Consider the following 20,681-nt stretch of genomic DNA (forward strand, 5'->3'; position numbering starts at 1 on the left):
CGTCGCAGGGATTCGAACCGCCAACCTTCTGATCGGCAAGTCCTAGGCTCTGTGGTTTAACCCACAGTGCCACCCACGTCCACCTTGAGAGTATTAGGAAATAACAACAACAACAACAAAATCACATGGCCTTTGACCATTTCATCTTTGGTCTCCCAGTCTAATATATATATATATATATATATATATATATATATATATATATATATATATATATATATGTAGGTTTTGGTGTCTTCGGGTGTCTTCCCGTGTAAGAGTTGGGGTGTCTAGGCGACGTTTCGACGAGGTCTCACTCGTCATCTTCAGGCTGGTGCTTTCGGCTTCTTGTTACTGGAACAGAGCAGGATCTCAGTGTTTGAGTTCCTATAAATACTGTTGAGGGGGTGTGGTGTATAGCCTCCAACGTTCTGGGCAGAGAGGAAGTTCCCAGGTTAGTGTGCCTTTTCTTCTTTTGTTCCTTAATTACTTGAGGGATATCTTGAGTGATTTCTTGAGTGATATTCTGAGTACCACTTAGGTGGGTCATTAAGTGTGGATTAGTTGCTAAAGCTTTCGTGTCTTGACCTCTTGAGCTTGTGAAGAGTTTTTCTGAGAAGATGGCTGTACTGCACTTAGTTGTGCTCTGGCTTGGCTTCGTGTATAGGGGCGAGCTGTGGTTTTGTGCCCTGTGCCAGCCAGATCTGTGTAGGGATTGCAGGGGGGTGCAGCATCCGGAGGTGCCAGTATGGTTTGGCTACTGGATGGATTTTTTGGATTAGACCACTTGACAACTGAGTTACAGAATCTCTCAAATGTGTTAATCGCCAATGGATACCAGCAAAACAGGGTTACGAAACTAATCCAAAAAGAAACACCCCCCAAAAACCAAGACACAGAAGAAAACAATGGCATGGCCCTCCTTCCTTATATCAAGGGCACTACAGATAAAATTAGCAAAATCCTCCATAAACACAATATCAAAACAGCCTTTTGCACCAACCAAAAAATAGCCAATATCCTCAGAAACCCCAAAGATAAAATCCAGTTGGAAAACCAAGGGGTCTATGAAATACCCTGCAAAGTCTGCCCAGCCACGTACATTGGACAAACAAACAGACGAATAAATGCACGTATCGCAGAACACAAGAATGCCGTCAAAAAAGAAGAAAAAACTTCCTCTCTTTTCCAACACATGAAAGAAACAGGACACGAAATTAATTTTGCAGATTCCAAATTGCTCTTTAACATGGAACATCACCACAAGAGAATAATCATGGAAGCCATCGAGATAGAGAAACACCCTCACAACATGAACAAGCGTGACGACACGTCCCGCCTGCCAGACATCTGGAAATTAGCCCTCCCCACAAAAACCGACACCAGAACCAGAGGCACACAGAACGCCATCACCAATCAACCACACCAGACCCAAACCCAGACCCTCTCCACAGATAAATTACAGACACCATCCAGTAGCCAAACCATAGTGGCACCTCCGGATGCTGCACCCCCCTGCAATCCCTACACAGATCTGGCTGGCACAGGGCACAAAACCACAGCTCGCCCCTATACACGAAGCCAAGCCAGAGCACAACTAAGTGCAGTACAGCCATCTTCTCAGAAAAACTCTTCACAAGCTCAAGAGGTCAAGACACGAAAGCTTTAGCAACTAATCCACACTTAATGACCCACCTAAGTGGTACTCAGAATATCACTCAAGAAATCACTCAAGATATCCCTCAAGTAATTAAGGAACAAAAGAAGAAAAGGCACACTAACCTGGGAACTTCCTCTCTGCCCAGAACGTTGGAGGCTATACACCACACCCCCTCAACAGTATTTATAGGAACTCAAACACTGAGATCCTGCTCTGTTCCAGTAACAAGAAGCCGAAAGCACCAGCCTGAAGATGACGAGTGAGACCTCGTCGAAACGTCGCCTAGACACCCCAACTCTTACACGGGAAGACACCCGAAGACACCAAAACCTACATTCCTGTACCCGTGAAAATCTACGAAAGCGCATATATATATATATATATATATATATATATATATATATATATATAAAATTAGACTGGGAGACCAAAGATGAAATGGTCAAAGGCCATGGTTACACAATGGGCAATAGACATTGGACATAACATTGAAATTTCAGAATGGGAAAAGCTATGGAACCAAATTATGAACCTTTTGGCTTGCTACTTGATAAAGGACAACATGCAAAAGATGCTCTGCCTATAGGCTGTACTTGATGCCCAGTTAACTTGTCAAAATGTATAAGAGAGGGTCCAAATTGTGGTGGAAGTGTTCAGAGGTGGAGGGATCTTTTATACAAATGTAGCGGTTCTGTAAACATGCAAGATTATTGAGAGATGCTCTACGATGAGCTAAAAAAGATTTTCAAGTTTACATTCCCCAGAAAACCTGAAGGCTTCTTATTGGCAATAACTGGCGATGAGATACCAAAGAAGATACACAGCCTATTTCTTCATGCAACAGCAGTGGCCAAAATAGTGTATTCTAGAAACTGGAAAGAAAAAGGGATCCCAAGAAAGAACAATGGCTATACAAACTGATAAAATTTGGAAACATGATGGCCAAAATAAGGAACCAGGATGAGAAACAGATAAGGGGTGAGTGGGAAAAGCCTTGGAGAATATTTAAAAAGTTATGATACTGATACTAACGTACAAGTAGGGGTAATTTCATGAGCAACAGGTAACAACAATGAAGGAAATGAAAGGAGAAAAATATTTGTGTGGGGAAATTAACGGATATGCTGGAAAGTAAGGTATATCTAGAATGCCACAGAGTGTTGGATTGGGAAGTCTGTAGAGAAATTTTGTATGGTGGAAAATGTATGATGTGTGAATAGAAAAATGGAAAATGCATTAAAAAATAGACCTAATTAATGCAGTTTGTATCAGTGTATGCTGTTTATAGTGCAACAACAGGGTCATATAGTTTTGCAAATAGCAAGTTTCAGGGGATATGCATTTCTAAGTATCCAGTGCAGTTTAAATATGGAATTAAATGTTTTTATTGGAGAATATTACAAAGCTGTTGGTATTATTCTAAAACACTGATGGGTAATGTCTAGCGCACAAGCCTACTTAGGCCTGGCACAGGTCCAAATTTGGCCTTCCAGGCCATTCCCCACAAACCACGCTTTCCTGCCCCACATCTGTCATCAGGTGCAGGACAGGTGTAGATATGGCTACAAATGAACAATCAGAAGCCTTAAATGAGCTCCTAACTGTTTCTTCGCAGGTAGGGCTCCCTCCCACCTCCCCACCCCAACCTAAAATATCTTACTATTCCGATAAGAGGTTATGATAATTCAGTCTGCTCACTTGTGTTCCTCTTGCTAAACAAGCCCAGAAGACACACTGCTGCAGAGTAAACACTGTAATTCCTGTTATGTTATATAAGAACCTGCTGGCATTCATTTGCAGAATCAAGGTTAGGAAAGGCTGACCTATGTCACAAGTAAAATATTAAAACTGTCCCTCACTGATGCCTGACTGGCAGAATGGAGACAGGATGACAAGTATATACTGAATTGTGAAATCAAGTTAATGATACAGGCTGCTTTCTTAGACCCACTTCTCTGAGAGTAAACTTGGTGGGACCTATGTATGAGTAAAGAGGATTAAAACTTCGGCCACAGATAGCTTTGTGATGCACTATTAGCCACTTCATTAACTTTGCAAAATATTGTTGTTGGTTTTGCTGCAATATACAGTGGTACCTTGGTTCTCAAACGCCTTCATACTCAAACAACTTGGAACCCAAACACTGCAAACCCAGAAGGAAGCAAACTTTTTTTGGAAGCCAAACGTGCTCCGTTTTGAGTGTTACACTTCCATTTTGAGTGCCACACTTCCGATTTGAGTGCCACATTTCCATTTTGAGTGTTACACTACGGTCTGTCTGTTTTTGCTATTTATTTTGTGTTTTTGTGGCTCTCTCTTGTTTTGTTTTTGTGACTGGGTCTTGTGGAACCCAGTTCAGCTACTGATTGATTGATTGATTGATTGTGTTCCTGTAGTACATTGTTTATTGCTTTCATTTTATGGATCAATGGTCTCGTTGGATAGTAAAATTCATGTTAAATTGCTGTTTTAGGGGTTGCTTTTAAAATTCTAGAACGGATTAATCCATTTTGCATTACTTTCTATGGGAAAGTGCGCCTTGGTTTTGGAATGCTTTGGTTTTGGAACGGACTTCGGGAACAGATTAAATTTGAGAACCAAGATACCACTGTATTAAACAGGGCCACCCCTGTGCAAATTAATTAACTTTGAAAGGGAACACAGAGAGAAGGAAAATTATTTGTAAGTATCTGTTGATGACTAAGATATGTGGACCTGTTGTGCACTATGTGGAAAAAATATACATGTACCGTATTGGCCCGAATATAAGCCGCACTTTCCCCCCAGATTCTGATTGTGAAAAGTTAAAGTGTGGCTTATATTCGCCACCTTACACTATCACTGCTGAAACAGCTGCCCAAGAGGTCCATCAGGGGTGCGGGACAATAGCGTGCCACCCACCTGCGACTCCCAAGCCTCCCCCGAGCTGTCAAAAAGAAGGGGTAAAGGCTACTGGCAAAGCGGTACAGCTCCCTCCCCCAGAAGCAGCCACTCCCAAGCCTCCCCCAGCGCCAGCTTGGGAAGGTAGTGCTGGGAGGCAGTAGTGTCAGGAGGCAGGTGTGCAACGCACTCGGAACCAAGTGCCGGCGCTGGCTAGGCGAGCAGGGTGCTGAGCGCCAGCACCGGCCGCCCACCCCTGTTCAGGGTGGCAGAGCCGGAAGGCAGGCCGCACCCGCAAATAAGCCTTGAATTTTAAAGATGTGAATTATTTGCAGGTGCGCCTTATATTCGGGACAATACGGTATTTCAGTAGAGGACAAAGTGAATGAAAGACTTGTGCAAAATAAACCACTTGCAGAAGAGCAGAAAGTGAGAATGAATGTTGGAAGAGACTGAGGCAACTTTATGCATCACTAATCTCACTAACCCTTTCCTGGGTTTACATAATAACTTTACATTGTGGTAGTCTGGGGCATAATATGTTGTCAAAAGTTGTAGATTTTAGCCCGTGTCCTTCCTGAATCTTACTGTTTCATGAAAAGTACCTTTAGTAAAGTTAGCTAAATGGACTGGACAGTTTAAAAATCAGCAGCACACAAACAACCCATTAAGTGTTTATAGTCTGTGATACAGGGGAAATGAACAAGCATCTATTCAAATCTTGTTTTGAGTTTTTTTCCATATATACTTACAGATCATTGTAGACCAGGCCATAGATCTGCGACAAGCTGTGATGATAGATTCCTCGAAGGATGATTAAAAGTAGAATCACCACAAAAGCCGGAAGACCCCAACCCAGAAGGAAAAACATTAGATAGCGTCTTTCTGTGTGCTCATCATTCATCACCAGGACATACCAGAAATTAACAGCCTAGGGAATAATGGAGAGTCCTGGATCAATAGGTTTGATATGAACCACTAATTATTGTGCAAAACAAAATACTCACAAATATGCATTGGTTTACTGCAAAAACTCAACCACATGTTTAAATATGCTGAAATAATATATATTTAAGGGTTTTCAGGATGGCAATTCACGTTTTCAGTCAGCACACAAGAGGTAAAGAAACAGAGACAAATGGCAACAAATTCATCTGCAAAGGATATATTTTGTGCAAGTTTCAAATGTTGACATCAAATATTGTAATATTATATTGTCCAGCTACAAATAGCTCATACTCTTCTCATTAATAAATGAATAGCATCCTAGTAAAATCCCATTTCAATAGCTTTAATATAAAGAGGTTATACAATTTCACCGTAAAGACACATGTTCTAAGGGCAAACTCTCCAAAACTCACCTCAGAAACATTAATTATCCAACTGAAAAATCCAATCCAATCCAACAGAAGGCCACTCTTCCATCTCCAAACACCCCAAATATATTTTGCCCTTTCCTTATTTCCTTTTAAAACAGTTAATAGACACAACGGTGCAAACAGAGGAAGGCAGCAGGGAGAGGAAATCTTCCCTACCTTCCCGTCTCATAAAATCCACCTCGCGGAGGTGCTAAGAAATTGAACATGGGGGTTCATGGCAGAAGTAGTTTTCCTATAGGCAGCAGCAACCAGGCTTTGTCCCTAATCAAAACACTGGAGGTCAGTCAAGAACTGAAGACATTTTTGTTTCAACAATCCTTTCCAGCTGGATGTAAAGGTATCCAGATGTTCACTCTGTTTCATTTTTAAACCTATAATAGGTGGCTTTTGTACTGTTTTAAAAATATTTTAGCTGTTTTCAAGGCTATGTTTGTAAATTGCCTTGGAACACTGTATGCATAAGGAGAAGGCTATTCAAAAAATTAAGCATCATTATCACACCAAAAAAAACATCAGTAGTGCTATGTGCCTGTAAAAAAAAGAAGCACTCGTGTCATTTTACATGCCTTAATAAAAGCAACAGTTCATTTTGCAGTGGGGAAACTGAGTAGACTCTGTGTGTGGTTTTGGCCTATCTGCCAATCAAACTGGAAACGTCCTTCTGCTGTTTCCCTGTAAGCTATTAAGGGTGGGGCACCCAGGAGGGGGGTGGAATTGAGTTGAGTGTGTTCGCTGAAGCAACAGCTGTACTTCTGCAATACTCAGCTGGAGTAAAGCGTGCAGTTCTGGAAGACACACTTCGAAGAAGGATGCAGACAAACTGGAATGGGTTCGGAGGAGGGAACAAAGAAGGTTGGGATGGTAGAGAAAACAAGTCCGATGGTGAAAGGTAGCAGGGAGAGAACGTTGAGCAAGGAGGTGATAGCACTCTTCATAACACCTGAAGCACAGGTGAGGGCAAAAGCTTGTTCTCTGCTGATGCAGGTTTAGGCTAAATGGGTTTAAACTGGAGGAGAACAGTTTATAGTTAAACATGAAATCACCTAGATCTGTTGGTAGATGCTAATCAAGATGATCAAGGGTCTGTAAACCAAGCTTTCTGAGGAAGAATGGTTAAGGTAGCTGGGTATGTTTAGCCTGGAAAAGTGGAGATATGATAGCCATTTTCAAATATCTCAAGGGCTGTCACATGGAAGAGGAAGCAAGGAAGCAAGCTTGTTTTATCCTGCTCCAGAGAGTAGAAGTCGAACCAATGGCTTCAAGTGACAAGAAAGGACATTCCTATTAAACATCAGGAATAACTTTCTGACTGTAAGAGCTGTTCGACAGTGGGAAAGTCTGCCTTGGGAGGTTGTAGACTCTCCTTCCATGGAGGTTTTTAAGCAGAGGTTGGATGGCCGTCTGCCATAGATGCTTTAGCTGGGTTTACTGCATTGGAGGGGGTTGGCCTGGATGGCCCATTCCAACTATGTTGTTATTGTCGTTTAGTTGTTTAGTCGTGTCCGACTCTTCGTGACCCCATGGACCAGAGCACGCCAGACACTTCTGTCTTCCACTGCCTCCTGCAATTTGCTCAGACTCATGTTTGTAGTTTCGAGAACACTGTCCAACCATCTCGTCCTCTGTCCTCCCCTTCTCCTTGTGCCCTCAATCTTTCCCAACCTCAGGGTCTTTTCCAGGGAGTCTTCTCTTCTCATGAGGTGGCCAAAGTATTGGAGCCTCAGCTTCACAATTTGTCCTTCCAGTGAGCACTCAGGGCTGATTTCCTTAAGAATGGATACGTTTCCAACTATACCATTCTACGATTCTATGAAGAGAAACTTAGCAGTTCAGCTAAAGAACCAATTACTTAGTGGGGAGGTGGGGTCTGCTTTGCTGAAGGTTTTTGAGCAAAAGCTAGACAGCCATTTGTTTGGAGATGCTCTAGCTTTGGATTTGCTAGCACTGAGCAAGCAGCTTGATGAGATAGCCTACAAGGGCCCTTCCAACTCTATGAATCTATAACTTTTACATGCAAAAGTGTGTAAGAAAAGCCCAGCACAAGTTTAAATTGTAGCAATAGTGTGGGAGGGGTGCTTTTGCCCACCTCATCATTTGATTTGCAGAATTAGCCAACTATTTCCATGACACACAAGCCATTATGTCTGCCTTTGAAAAACTGGAGTATGGGAGCCGTTTCTTCAATCACACATATAACCTTGAATGTAAGCTAGGGCCTAACTGGGTCAATGCCTGCAAGAGTCAGCCTTGCTTGTGCACTCCTTTCTGGGTAAAAATGATAACTAGCATTTGGCAGTTGGTGAGAGGAGTTTTCATAACACACACACACCAGTTTAAAAGGGAGGATTCATGCCTGCAAATATGGCATTTATTAAAATATTTAAGTAACATGGGATTTAAGAACCTGTACAGCACATGTATCTTCAGAATTCTGCACATATTGAGAAATGGGAGATCAGGGGGCGGGGGAATGTTGTATGCAGACAATGGATATGGTGATATATTACACACGGACATATTTTCCTTATTTGTTTATCTGTTATTTTAATAACTCCCTCAACCTTTGCTTTCTATTCTCTGCTTTGATTCTCTGCTATGCAATGCTGTCTTCTTCTTGTGATATTAAAAGAGCCAACAAAATGTTTGGCAGAAAGCAGAAAGCAGCTCACTCTATGGCCTTGTATACAAAACTAGGCCAAGCTCCAGCTCTAGACAGATGAACCCTGGAATTTATTTATGCCAAGTTGTTTAGTCAATGAGCCATGATCCCATCAATTCTATCTCTTAGAACAAGTCTTGTTAGTCATGCAACACAGATTGTTTTCTAAGAACTGGTACTATGTGTCCTAACTCTTGTTTTCTGTATTTGTTTAACCATAGTTACCTACTTTCCTATCTCTTATCACATGAACGATACGCAGACTCAACTGGGCACTGCAAAGTTTGGTGTGAATTTGGCTTGTTTACCATTTCCTGCTTAGTGTCATGTCTATCTCGATAGCTATAGGTCTCTCATCGTTTGGTACTCCAAAATTAAATAGATCAAATACAAACAGCAGGTCTAAATTTAGCAAATCCTTTCCTGTTGCTATGGTGTAACAATAACCAGCCATATGGAGACAAATAGGTACAGTCAGTTTCCTGGCTGCTGGATGAAAGAACTCAGGCAGAAGTTTCTATTGTGTCCAGGGAGTAAATGAGAAATGATTGGCTCTTTGTGTAAAGCTTAATGGAACAATACTACACTTGAGAGTTCTGCTTTAAAGTGAAGCTTCTTCTAACACACCTTTCAATCAATTGCCTTTTAAAAAAATCTTAATACTTCAATTTTTAATATCTATTTTGTGTGATTTAACATTTATTTCAGAGTTTGCTGCTCATGTGACCACCAAAGAATTTTTTTAAAAAAATCCAGATTTTTCTGCATCCGCCCACATGGTGTTGTTTTCATTCCATCACTACTCCAGAATCAAACCACTTTTTCTGACATTTGTGAAAGGTCCAGAATGGTTCTGCAATATTTTCACTGTGTGGTAGGTATTTTGTGCAATTTCCTGCTGTTATGTGTGGCGATGAAGGTAGGGGTTTGAGCAACTTCCATTTTGCTTTTTTGATAGGAAGCGCCCGTTGCAGCCTCTAAAATGATGGATAGCACCCCTGGGCTAGGAATGAGGTGAGTAGTTCCTTTGTCTATTCTCTTAATCTTCCATACGGTCAGAGTTCTAGAATACCAGGTTTATATATCCCCCCCCAAAAAAAAACCACACACACCCTAAAACCCTCACAACAGGTGGAATCAGTAACCTAGGTGTATGCTCATAGCTCTGACAATTGGTTGGTGAAACAAGGGGATGGAAGGGTTATGACTGCAGACACATAACTTTTTTCAATCTGAACATATCCTGATGTTGTTTTAGATGGGTAAAGGTACAGTCAGTCTCCAAAGAACATGCAACTGACTGTTTGGATGGTCCACTGCAATTTTGCTCCAAAATAAACCAGAACAAACAGCAGCTAGAGAGCTACAAACAGTATGACTAGAAGGAATCTCTGTAGCACCCAAAGGATAAGTGATTCACATATTAGTGGGTTGCGCTCAGAATGAACATAAACTTTATCTATTAGGCAATTAATATATTCCCGCGGGAAAACCTGCAGCAAGATGAAGGGGCAAAGAGAAACAGTTGAATACCCACTTAGCCTAGTTACCTAAGAAGAGAGTTTAAAGCAAACTAGGGCAGATACAGAAAGTGCCAAAGAATGCCCAAGGCCATTCAATAAAGCTACAAGGACAGCAACAAGAAAGCTGGATTGAGAGCCAGTCGCAAAGGCACTAAATTGTGTAGCTGTTTTATTTAGATTTATTGTTTCATGGTATATGATGTGAACTAATCAATTTAGTTATATAAACATAATTATTCAATGGTGATAGTTAATTTCCTCCTTTTGGATTTCTTGCAGTAGTTCTATGACTCACTGGAACTGTATAATTATAATGAATGGCAGGCTGTAATGCATTTTAGTTCCATTCATTATGGATGAGTATGCACCAGTTAGCAAAGATTTCACTTTTTCTCTCTGAGCAATGCTGCTGGTCTGAAAAATAAAATCAATCCATGCTACCCACCCAAGATTATGAATGAGTCAAATGATGTCATTTCCTTCAAGATGTGGATTTGGAAAGAATGTGTATAGCTACAAGGTCCTAGAAATATGACCTAAAGGGGGGCTTTTCTTGGTGATCCTTAACATTTTCTCCTAGAACAAGTCAGAAGAAGAGGAGGAGGAGGAGTTTGGATTTGATATCCCACTTTATCACTCCCTAAGGAGTCTCAAAGCGGCTAACAATCTCCTTTCCCTTCCTCCCCAACAACAAACACTCTGTGAGGTGAGTGAGGCTGAGAGACTTCAGAGAAGTGTCACCAGCCCAAGGTCACCCAGCAGCTGCATGTGGAGGATTGGGGACACAAATCCAGTTCACTAGATTACGAGTCCACTGCTCTTAACCACTACACCACACTGGCTATAGGATATATAGCCCTCATACAGCAAACAAGAGACACATAATCCATGTATTCTCCCCCTTTCCCCTAGTGTTGGGTTACCAAATGTCCCCATTTCCCAGGGACAGTCCCCGGAGAAATTCCATCCCCAGAATGTCCCCAGATTTCATCTAATGTCCCCGGGAAACACAGCAGCGGCAGTCTCAGCAGCCCAGAGCAGTTGGCTCTGACTGGCTTCAGGAGCTGCTCAGAAGTCCCCATTATGATGGTGGTGCAGGGGCTCTAAGCAGGGGCTGCCTCCACCTTCCCTGACCCCAGAAACTAAGCTGGGAAGGGAGGCTTCATGCTGCCTATCAGAGCAGCCTCCCAACTCCTACTTGCGTGCAAGTGGGGCGGGGATCCCTCAGCTGGGAAGGGAGGCTTCATGCTGCCTATAAGAGCCTGAGTGCATGCAGGAGGGGGCAGTTAGGCAACGGGAAGCCTCCCTTCCCAGCTGAGGGATCCCTGCCCCCTCCTGCTTGCACGCAAGTAGGAGTGGGATTGGGGCTGCGCCGATGGGAAGGGAGGCATTGTGCTGCTCAAGCCTTGCCGCTGCCAAGGCTCTCGGCCCTTGTTCTCCGCCTTCCATGCCTGACCCACAGCGCACAGCTTCCCCACTACCACCACTGAAGAACCAACAACTCAGGGACTGCCCAGGCTCATGGAGAAAGGAGATAGAAGCCTCGGAGGAAGGGGAAACGTGGCGGTTGAGGTCAAGGCAGCAGCTGCCCCTCTGCCACCACCATTGCTGCAGCATCAATGTCCCGAATATGTAGTGTTGTTTGATTGATTGTGTCCCCGGATTCATTGAAAAAAATCTGGTAACCTTATGCCTAGTGCCATCCAGCCCCATTTCAGGAAGTATAGTGATGGGCTTGTTATGTTTTAATATTGTTTATTGTGATTTTATTAATGTATTTTGATGTTGCTTGTAGTACACCCTAGAAAGATTTGTATTCTGAAAGGCAGGGTGTAAATAATAAATACTAATAAACCACAGTTAATTGGTGATGGTATTTCCATTTACTGTGGTTAATGCTGGATGGGAAAATCTTCCAAATGGGTTAGTCAGAGGTCACAAAGATCCAGCATTGCATTACAATATATATTCATACCTCTATGAAGAAAGTTCCCTAAAGTGGACAAATTTTTTTGTATTAAAAAAATGTACCAAAAGTATGTTTAGAAAGTAACTTCTCCAGTGTTCAGAGATTTTGTAGCTATAGATATTTTTTCAGTGTATTTCATTTAACTCTACAATGGAAAGTGCCCACAGCCTCTAAAGGTTTACCATCATACCACTTTAAACTGTTATTGCTTTGCCCCAAAGAATCCTGGGAACTGTAGTTTAACAATCAATTTAACTGTGGTTTTAATAGTCAATCTCCCATCCCAGGGAACTCTGACCAGTGTTACCTCTGTTAAGATAATGGAGGGGAGGGGGTCTTCTCAGCATCCTTAAGAAACTACAGTTCCCAGCATTCCTTGGAGGAAGCCATAACTGTTCAAAGCAGTAAAATACTGCTTTAAAGGTATAGTGCAGATGGAGCCCCAGTCTTGTTTACCTTAGTTATATTTATTTATTATCTGCTTTGGGGCAGAGTGCCTACCAAAGCAGCTCACTCCAAGCAACTGCTGGATACATGTAAGAAAAAGTAATATACTTACTAACCTGAATAAGCATCCAGCTGAACTGGCAAAGATAGAGATAGTGAGTGATGGAGCCCAAAGCAGAGCAGCTTTCCTCTGAGAGTTGTTGGCTTGTGTAAGCGGAGGCCAAAAATGAAATCTGGAAGGAAAAGCATAATCATCATTAAAAGGGTACATAACAATAAAGAAAATGTGTTTACAATAGGGAAAAAAACCAAAAGGATCCACCTCTGTACATGTTAATTTTCTGAGACCAATTTCTTAAATACAAGGACTGAGAAATAAATTCGATGGAAATCTAGCATTACAATTTTTTATATTTATTCATTTTTTTAAAAAAAAGGAATGAAACTAAAAGCAGCTTTCAAAAATGAACATTAAAACAAGGATAAAACAAGGTTAAAATAACCTTAAATAAGATATTATATGTCTGTCTGTCTGTCTCTCTCTCTCTCTCTCTCTCTCTCTCTGTGTGTGTGTGTGTGTGTGTGTGTGAGTGTACACACACACACACACACACACACACACAACCTTTCTGCTTATCTTTTAGTAGGTAGGGGGTGCAGCTGACTCATATATATATATATATGTGTGTGTGTGTGTGTGTGTGTGTGTATGATTCAACTGCACCGCTCCCTAGTAAAAGATAAGCAGAAAGTCATGATCCCAGATTTGGTGAATATGAATATTTCCACCTGCTGCTAAAACAGATTGCGATGGTGCTAGGCTTGCCTCCCCAAGGAAAAAATTTCATAAAGCAGAGAAAGCCCTTTCTCAAGAACTAAACACTGAGTACAGTTGCAGAGTACAACAAGGAGTACCTGTCATGGACTGGCTGGATGCAGAGGAATGATGGGAGGAGCCAGCTGAGGAATCCCCAAAGGAGGAAGGCTCAGGGCCAGGGGAGTGGTGGTGGGACGATGATGAGTGGTCAGAGGGGGAAGAGGGAGCAGACTGGGAGGAGGTGGTGTTGGAAGCAGAAGAGGTAACAGGGTTTAGTGAGCAGGAAGAGGCTTGGCAGACAGCATTCCAGAATCGGAGACAGAAGCAAGTCTGGAGAGGAGGCGGGGAGCAAGAAGCAGAGATCAGGCAGGCTGCTGAAGAAGCCAGGGAGTCTTCCCATCCTGCTGTGACCAACTCCCCTCCCCACTGGTCTCCCAGGACCAGAAGAGGTATGAAGAGGGCAGAGCAAAGAGAGACAAGACAAAGGAGCCTCAAGTTGATTGCACCACACATTACAATCATTTCTGCTTCTTACATGGATAGGTAACAAGATTTTCACAGATTTTACTGGTGCAAGTTGTTTCAGCCGACGTTATCCAGCCATTTCTGTATTCTGTGATACAAGGGAGGTTTTACATTTAAGACTGTTCAATCAGCAATTTTTGCTTTATGGTGGCTCTATGCCATCGTCCCGGGCATAGATTCAGAAGGGCGCAACTAGGCCACAGCAGTCCCAAATGTGCCGCAACACTGGGAGGTGGCTCCCTTTTCTGCCAGTGTGTGCAGTGTGTATGTCTCCTTTCTGACACCCATAAAGTTGTTGAGCTTTTTATAAATAAGACTACATCTGGGTTTTCCCTGCCATTCCCGGCTAAATCCCTCCCCCCGACACCATTTTTAGGACATGTCAGGAATTTTCCTGACATATGGCAAGCCTAGTTAAACTTAACACAGAGCTCAAAGTGCATCCTGACAACTGTATTTTCTTGTAAGTGATAATACTGTGACATGTAGGGAATGACATCTGCATTGTGAAATGAACACATCACTGAAAATTATTTTGCACTTGAAACATCTCAGCTTGTAAAAGCAAAAGTAAAGAAAAGAAAATATAATGAGCATGCTTGATTACTGCGGAATGTAAACACTGCAAGGTTAATGGCACTCCCTTGCAGGAGGTTTGATCCTACTTGGGTATGTTTCAAAAGATACTGCTGTTCTTTCTTGCAGGAGTTTTCCTGTGGGGTGCTGCAGGGTTCTGTAACATCCCCTATGGGTACATGAAAGCGCTTGGGGAGGTCATCAAAGAATATGGAGTACAGAATCATCAGTATGCTGATGACACTCAATTACCTCTCCTTCTCCTCAAGTCCCACAAGGCAAGAGAAATCTCCGATTTTCTGTTTGGAATAAGTAATAGGCTGGATAAGGGCCAAAAACGCTATTCAAATAAGGCAGAGATTCTTTACCTGTTCACGAGATTTCTGTACTGTCTTTCAACATACAATTTCTAGTGTAGTTTACAGTGTAAAAACCAAAACAACAATATAATAATAATAATAATAATAATTTATTATTTATACCCCGCCCATCTGGCTGGGCCTCCCCAGCCACTCTGGGCGGCTTCCATAAAAACCAAAAATACAATAAAATATCACATGTTAAAAACTTCCCTGAACAGGGCTGCCTTAAGATGTCTCCTGAATGTCAGGTAGTTGTTTATCGCCTTGACATCTGCTGGAAGGGTGTTCCACAGGGCGGGCGCCACTACCGAGAAGGCCCTCTGCCTGGTTCCCTGTAGCTTTGCTTCTCGCAATGAGGGAACCGCCAGAAGGCCCTCGGCGCTGGACCTCAGCGTCCGGGCAGAATGATGGGGGTGGAGACGCTCCTTCAGGTATACTGGACCGAGGCCGTTTAGGGCTTTAAAGGTCAGCACCAACACTTTGAATTGTGCCCGGAAACGTACTGGGAGCCAATGCAGGTCTTTCAAGACCGGTGTTATATGGTCTCGGCGGCCGCTCCCAGTCACCAGTCTAGCTGCCGCATTCTGGATTAGTTGTAGTTTCCGAGTCACCTTCAAAGGTAGCCCCACGTAGAGTGCATTGCAGTAGTCCAAGCGGGAGATAACCAGAGCATGCACCACTCTGGCGAGACAGTCCGCAGGCAGATAGGGTCTCAGCCTACGTACCAGATGGAGCTGGTAAACAGCTGCCCTGGACACAGATTTGACCTGTGCCTCCATGGACAGCTGTGAGTCCAAAATGACTCCCAGGCTGCGCACCTGGTCCTTCAGGGGCACAGTTACCCCATTCAGGACCAGGGAATCCTCCACACCTGCCCGCCTTCTGTCCCCCAAGAACAGTACTTCTGTCTTGTCAGGATTCAACCTCAATCTGTTAGCCGCCATCCATCCTCCAACCGCCTCCAGACACTCACACAGGACCTTCACCGCCTTCACTGGTTCTGATTTAAAAGAGAGGTAGAGCTGGGTATCATCCGCATACTGATGAACACCCAGCCCAAACCTCCTGATGATCTCTCCCAGCGGCCGCATGTAGATGTTGAAAAGCATGGGGGAGAGGACAGAACCCTGAGGCACCCCACAAGTGAGAGCCCAGGGGTCTGAACACTCATCCCCCACCACCACTTTCTGAACACGGCCCAGGAGGAAGGAGCGGAACCACTGTAACAAAAACAATTGACATCTGTCTTCTCCCAGGCCTTTGGCTAATTTAACACTCCATGGCCTTTTAAATTGTGGGTGGTGGTATGTTCTTGTTTGTTACTATGGTATGTATTATTGTGTCTTTATATTATAAACAGGCCTGTGATCCTCAGATGAAGGGTGGTATAGAAATCTAATTAATAGTTAATTAATACCAATATTAAAAATAAATTAAAATAACATAGTTACAAAATATCTAAGAGAGCCTAGCTTCAAAAAGTATGACATACATATATATACATAAATATGAACCCACACATCCTTCTCCTTCAGGAAAGATAACAAGAAGAAGAAATAACTAACATTGGTATGCTAGAAATCTAGGGCCATTTTAGAAAAAAGTGAATTCCTCTTCAGCTTGGATATAAAATCCAAGCTGAATAAGAGTTTGGGGTTTTTAAATGCTGCCTTCTTGAGAAAAGAATTCTAAGACCATGAAACTCATGTCCTAAGCATGTAATTAAAAGCACTAGTTTAGATTTCGGCTGGGTGATATATTAATATAGTGTTCCAAACTGCTTTGAAGTCCATATTGTGATACTGATTTCATAATTTTGTGTCTGATAAATGTTTAGGAACCTTTGACTCAAGAGACAAGAAATTTTAGAAAGCACTGCTCATCTTTTTGTAGAAGCTGAGAAAAAACAATAAAGATTGTTAATTCTGGCCATAAATAAATTCATTGCATCCAGGCATGAGTTAATTGCGGTTCATCCAACTAGATTTAGGGAATGTCCAACAGATGGAATAAACTTTGCAAACTTGTTTCTTTCCAGAACTTTTTGCTGAATGCCTTTATACTTTCCAGCCATATTGGCCGCATTGTCATATGATTGTCCTCTACATTTACTGAAGTCTATTTCAAGTTCACTGAAGTAGTTCAGTATCAGCTCAGCCATACTTTCACCGGTATGACCAGTATGCATGACATGCATGGGCAACTGGGCCTAGATAGTAAAACCTTCCTTTTTTGCGGGGGGGGGGGGGGAGGAATAGCAATAGACTGAGGCCCTCCTAGATTATGTGGTCCTGGGCTGCAGCTCGCTCAGTCCATATGTAAATCTGGCATTGCTGGGGCCTTTTGCGTGCAAAGCAGATGCTCTGCCAGTGATCTGCAGCTCCTTCTTGTAAAACTGCTCAGAAAGCTTTTCTGTGGATAAGTACAGAAATGTAATAAATAAATACAACTGACTCACTCAGACGCCAACACTGGTCAGTTTGACATTTCCAGGCACCTGATAAAATATACAGATCTCTCTTCAATGTTTCCCTCTCACTGTGATCATTTAGAGTAAAAATAAATTCTTACTAGGAAGGAGAAAATATCAGCATGTGTCTACTGTGAAAAATGTTGGTTTTGGAACATTTCTTCTCAAGATCATATTATTTCCTATTGAGCTTCATGAATTTGCTTTAAAGAAAATGCCCTGGTAATGCTTCTGTTTCGGTTAACTACAGCTTCAAATATAGCTGTGAGATCATTAATGTTCTTCACTAACACTAATAATAGAAAATATAATCTTTCAAAACAGCTGGTGTTAATCCTTCGCTATTTCTTGCAGAAAGGCTTAAAACAAACCGCCGAGATCATTTGAGAACCCTGATAATGCTCCCTTTTGTTAAAGTACGACACAACGCTAAATCTATTCAACTTAAGCACGCAAAACAACCAAAAGCAGAGGAAAAAGCAAAAGGCATTTTTAAAAAAGTATTTATTTAGTTGGTTTTATATAAGAACATGGCTAGAAACTGAAGTGAGAGGGTGTGTGTGGTGTTCTGCTCACACCTGGTTCCTCTGTCCCTGAAAAGACCCCTTCAAAGGTCAATTGGTTCTTCAGATTGACATGCCTTGAAATATGGGGTTCCCCGCGAGTGGGGGAGGCGCAAAAGGTGCCCGCCGAATCCCACGTTCACAGGCTTCTCCCGCCTGTGATTTTAACGGGTCTCCGCCTTCGCCGTGGCGGCCAGACCCAGATTTCCACGGAGCAGATTCCTCCTGGTCAGAGGAATTCTGCCATTGCTGGAGGCGCCTCCCCCGGAAGTCCCAATCCTTGGCATCTTCAGACACGGCTGGGAGAACATCTGGCTAAAACCCTAGAAAGTCACTGCCAGTCAATGCAAATACTCAGCTAGATGCACCAGTGGTCTCAGTATAAGGCAGCTTCCTATATTCCTAACAAAAGAAATATATTTACTTTTTTAATAGCAAAACATTCTGGCTTCTTGTTATGAGAATTTAGTATTCACATTTTGGATATAGGGTTTTCAGTGATTAAATGCGTCCTTCCAGGATTGATTGCACACCTGCCTGAAGAGCATGCACACACAAAAGCACATAGATGCTCTGGGCTCTCTAGCTCATGCTACATATATCTATGTCTCATGGTATGCATCCAGTAAACTTCTGGCCCTTGGTGTTTCAAGAAATGTACCATCAGTCTAGGGAGGACTGAGGAGAGAGCCAAACTCTCATGCCTGGGCTACCAAACCCTTCAGTGTTCTCTGTTCCTAGGAGCTACATGACAAATTTTCAAGCAGCGAGCATCATGGGAAATTGGCAAGGGGAGGAAAGAGATAAATTTGAAGGTTTGGGGAGGTGACTTGAAGATTTGGAAGGTTTGGGATGGTTAACATTTTCCTGGATGAGCCTTTAGAGTGAGTTTATATTATACTTTGTTACACTAAAAAAAATGTGAGAAGTGTTCTATGCTGGAACTTTTCACAGTAACTTCTGTTTTAAAAGCCAACACTTTAAAATACATTCTATTCTACTACCGAGGATACTGTTGGATTGGATGAAATTCTTGACGTGATATAAAAAAGCTAGGACAGAAGTGTACATAGAAATAGACGCACACAGGAATGTATATTAACAGGAAATCCAAGCCAGTTTCCTCTTATAAATAACCACTTTGAGCCATGGAAGGAACAGTGTAGACATGGAAAATAAGTAAAGAACAATAATACTTTTAAGGAATGAATGAATTAAATAATAACAGACATTACTTCATTTTTGAGGTAAAAAGCAGAGTCTAAGTTTCAATGTACTTTTTTTACACTAGAAGTTATAGTTGTACAGGCTGGTGAGATAAATTGGGAATTGCTTTACAGCAATGGCCATAATCCTAAAGTCCTAAATAAATGGGATTCTTTCAAAGGAAGTGATCTGTACGTCTTTGCACTGGCTTCACATGCTCATAGAGCATTGAGTTACACATATGTACCTGAAATGAAATCCTGTTGAAATAAAGGAATCTAAATATATTTAGCACTAAAGAGTTAGCATGTGAACCTGCATTCATCATCTCACAGTAATGAGCAGCAAATACTTGCATGTTATTCAGAGATATTGATTTGCTGCAATTGGCAATAACCCAAAATTTGGTACAATACTAAGTAAATGCTTAGGTTTGGACATGATGCCTGCTCAAACTCATAGATGAAAATAGGGATGTCCTTGCAATGCCTCCTTCTTACCCCAATATTCCACTTCACAAGCTCCAGCCCATACACCCCATGACATGACACGATTGTGTGCTACATTTTTACACCCTGTCAAAGTCATTGAATCATACAATTTTATAGGTTTGGGAGGAACCTCAGAGGTCATCTAAACCAACCAGCTGCTCAATGCAGAATCTACAATGCAGGCTGCAATTAAAAAGGTAAAAGTAAAGGACCTCTGGATGGTTAAGTCCAGTCAAAGGTGACTATGGAGTTACGGTGCTCATCACACTTTCAGGCCAAGAGAGCCAGTGTTTGTCCACAGACAGCTTTCCGGGTCAGGTGACCAGCATAAATAAACCACTTCTGGTGCAACGGAACACCGTGACAGAAACCAGAGTGCACAGAAACACTGTTTACCTTCCCGCTGCAGCGATATCTATTTATCTACTTTCACTGGCATGCTTTCAAACTGCTAGGTTGGCAGGAGCTGGGACAAAGCAACAGGAGCGCACCCTGTTGCAGGGATTTGAACTGCCAACCTTCTGATCAGTAAGCCCAAGAGGCTCAGTGGTTTAGACCACAGCGCCACCTGTGCAATTACAGCAGCCTTGGCAGATGGCTGTCCAGATTCTGCTTAAATACCTCCAGCAAAGTTCACCTCCTCCTGAGGAAATCTGTTCCAATGTCAAGCAGCTCTTACCATAAAGATGTTTTCCCTGATGTTTAGCTCAAATCTGCTTCCCTACAGTTTCCACCCATGGTTCTTCCCTTGCCCTCTGAATCAACCTCTACAGATTTAAATGCTAAAAGGGTTTTTTGTTCTATGGGTTTCAGATACACTAGAATATAAATGACCTTAACAATATATTACGCAGTTTGAAATATAGCTCACTCTGGAATGGGTTGAAATGTCAGGCTGCACACTGCAGCGTGCTTTGATATCTTCATACATGCATTTACTTACAGGTGCACTAAACTAAGACCCACCCACCCAGATACTGAACCTCTAGATACTTGAGGGGATGAAGCTAAAACCTACAGAACACCAAATGCTAGCATCCCAGAAAAGAGAAAGAAAGAAAGAAAGAAAGAAAGAAAGAAAGAAAGAAAGAAAGAAAGAAAGAAAGAAAGAAAGACAAAACAAAACAAAACAAAACAAAACAAAACAAAACAGGAGCAGTGATTTTTTCAGAGAC

General features: G+C 42.2%; 1 protein-coding gene and 1 long non-coding RNA gene across 8 annotated transcripts in view; one reads left to right on the plus strand and one right to left on the minus strand.

The window, feature by feature from the left end:
• Positions 1 to 20,681, minus strand: part of ADGRV1 (adhesion G protein-coupled receptor V1) — a 246,928-nt gene that overhangs the window by 60,133 nt on the left and 166,114 nt on the right. For all 5 annotated transcript variants that reach the window (XM_083465098.1, XM_083465097.1, XM_083465099.1 and 2 more), the window contains 2 exons: positions 12,613 to 12,729; positions 5,272 to 5,450 (listed from right to left, as the gene is read on the minus strand). In XM_083465098.1, coding sequence (XP_083321224.1) covers positions 5,272 to 5,450; positions 12,613 to 12,729 — 296 coding nt within the window. The remainder of the gene's footprint in view (positions 1 to 5,271; positions 5,451 to 12,612; positions 12,730 to 20,681) is intronic.
• LOC310688753 lies at positions 6,542 to 20,543 on the plus strand. 3 transcript variants are annotated; one of them, XR_014517140.1, is made up of 5 exons: positions 6,542 to 6,849; positions 9,314 to 9,431; positions 14,544 to 14,692; positions 19,624 to 19,703; positions 20,452 to 20,543. It is a non-coding gene; the product is annotated as an uncharacterized lncRNA (long non-coding RNA). The 3 variants fall into 3 exon arrangements; XR_014517141.1 differs by lacking the exons at positions 19,624 to 19,703; positions 20,452 to 20,543 and having other exon boundaries at positions 14,544 to 14,868; XR_014517142.1 differs by lacking the exons at positions 19,624 to 19,703; positions 20,452 to 20,543 and having other exon boundaries at positions 6,542 to 6,750; positions 14,544 to 14,868.

The sequence above is a fragment of the Podarcis liolepis genome, assembly GCF_965112155.1.
Source record: "Podarcis liolepis genome assembly, chromosome: 11".
Taxonomy (NCBI): Eukaryota; Metazoa; Chordata; class Lepidosauria; order Squamata; family Lacertidae; genus Podarcis; species Podarcis liolepis.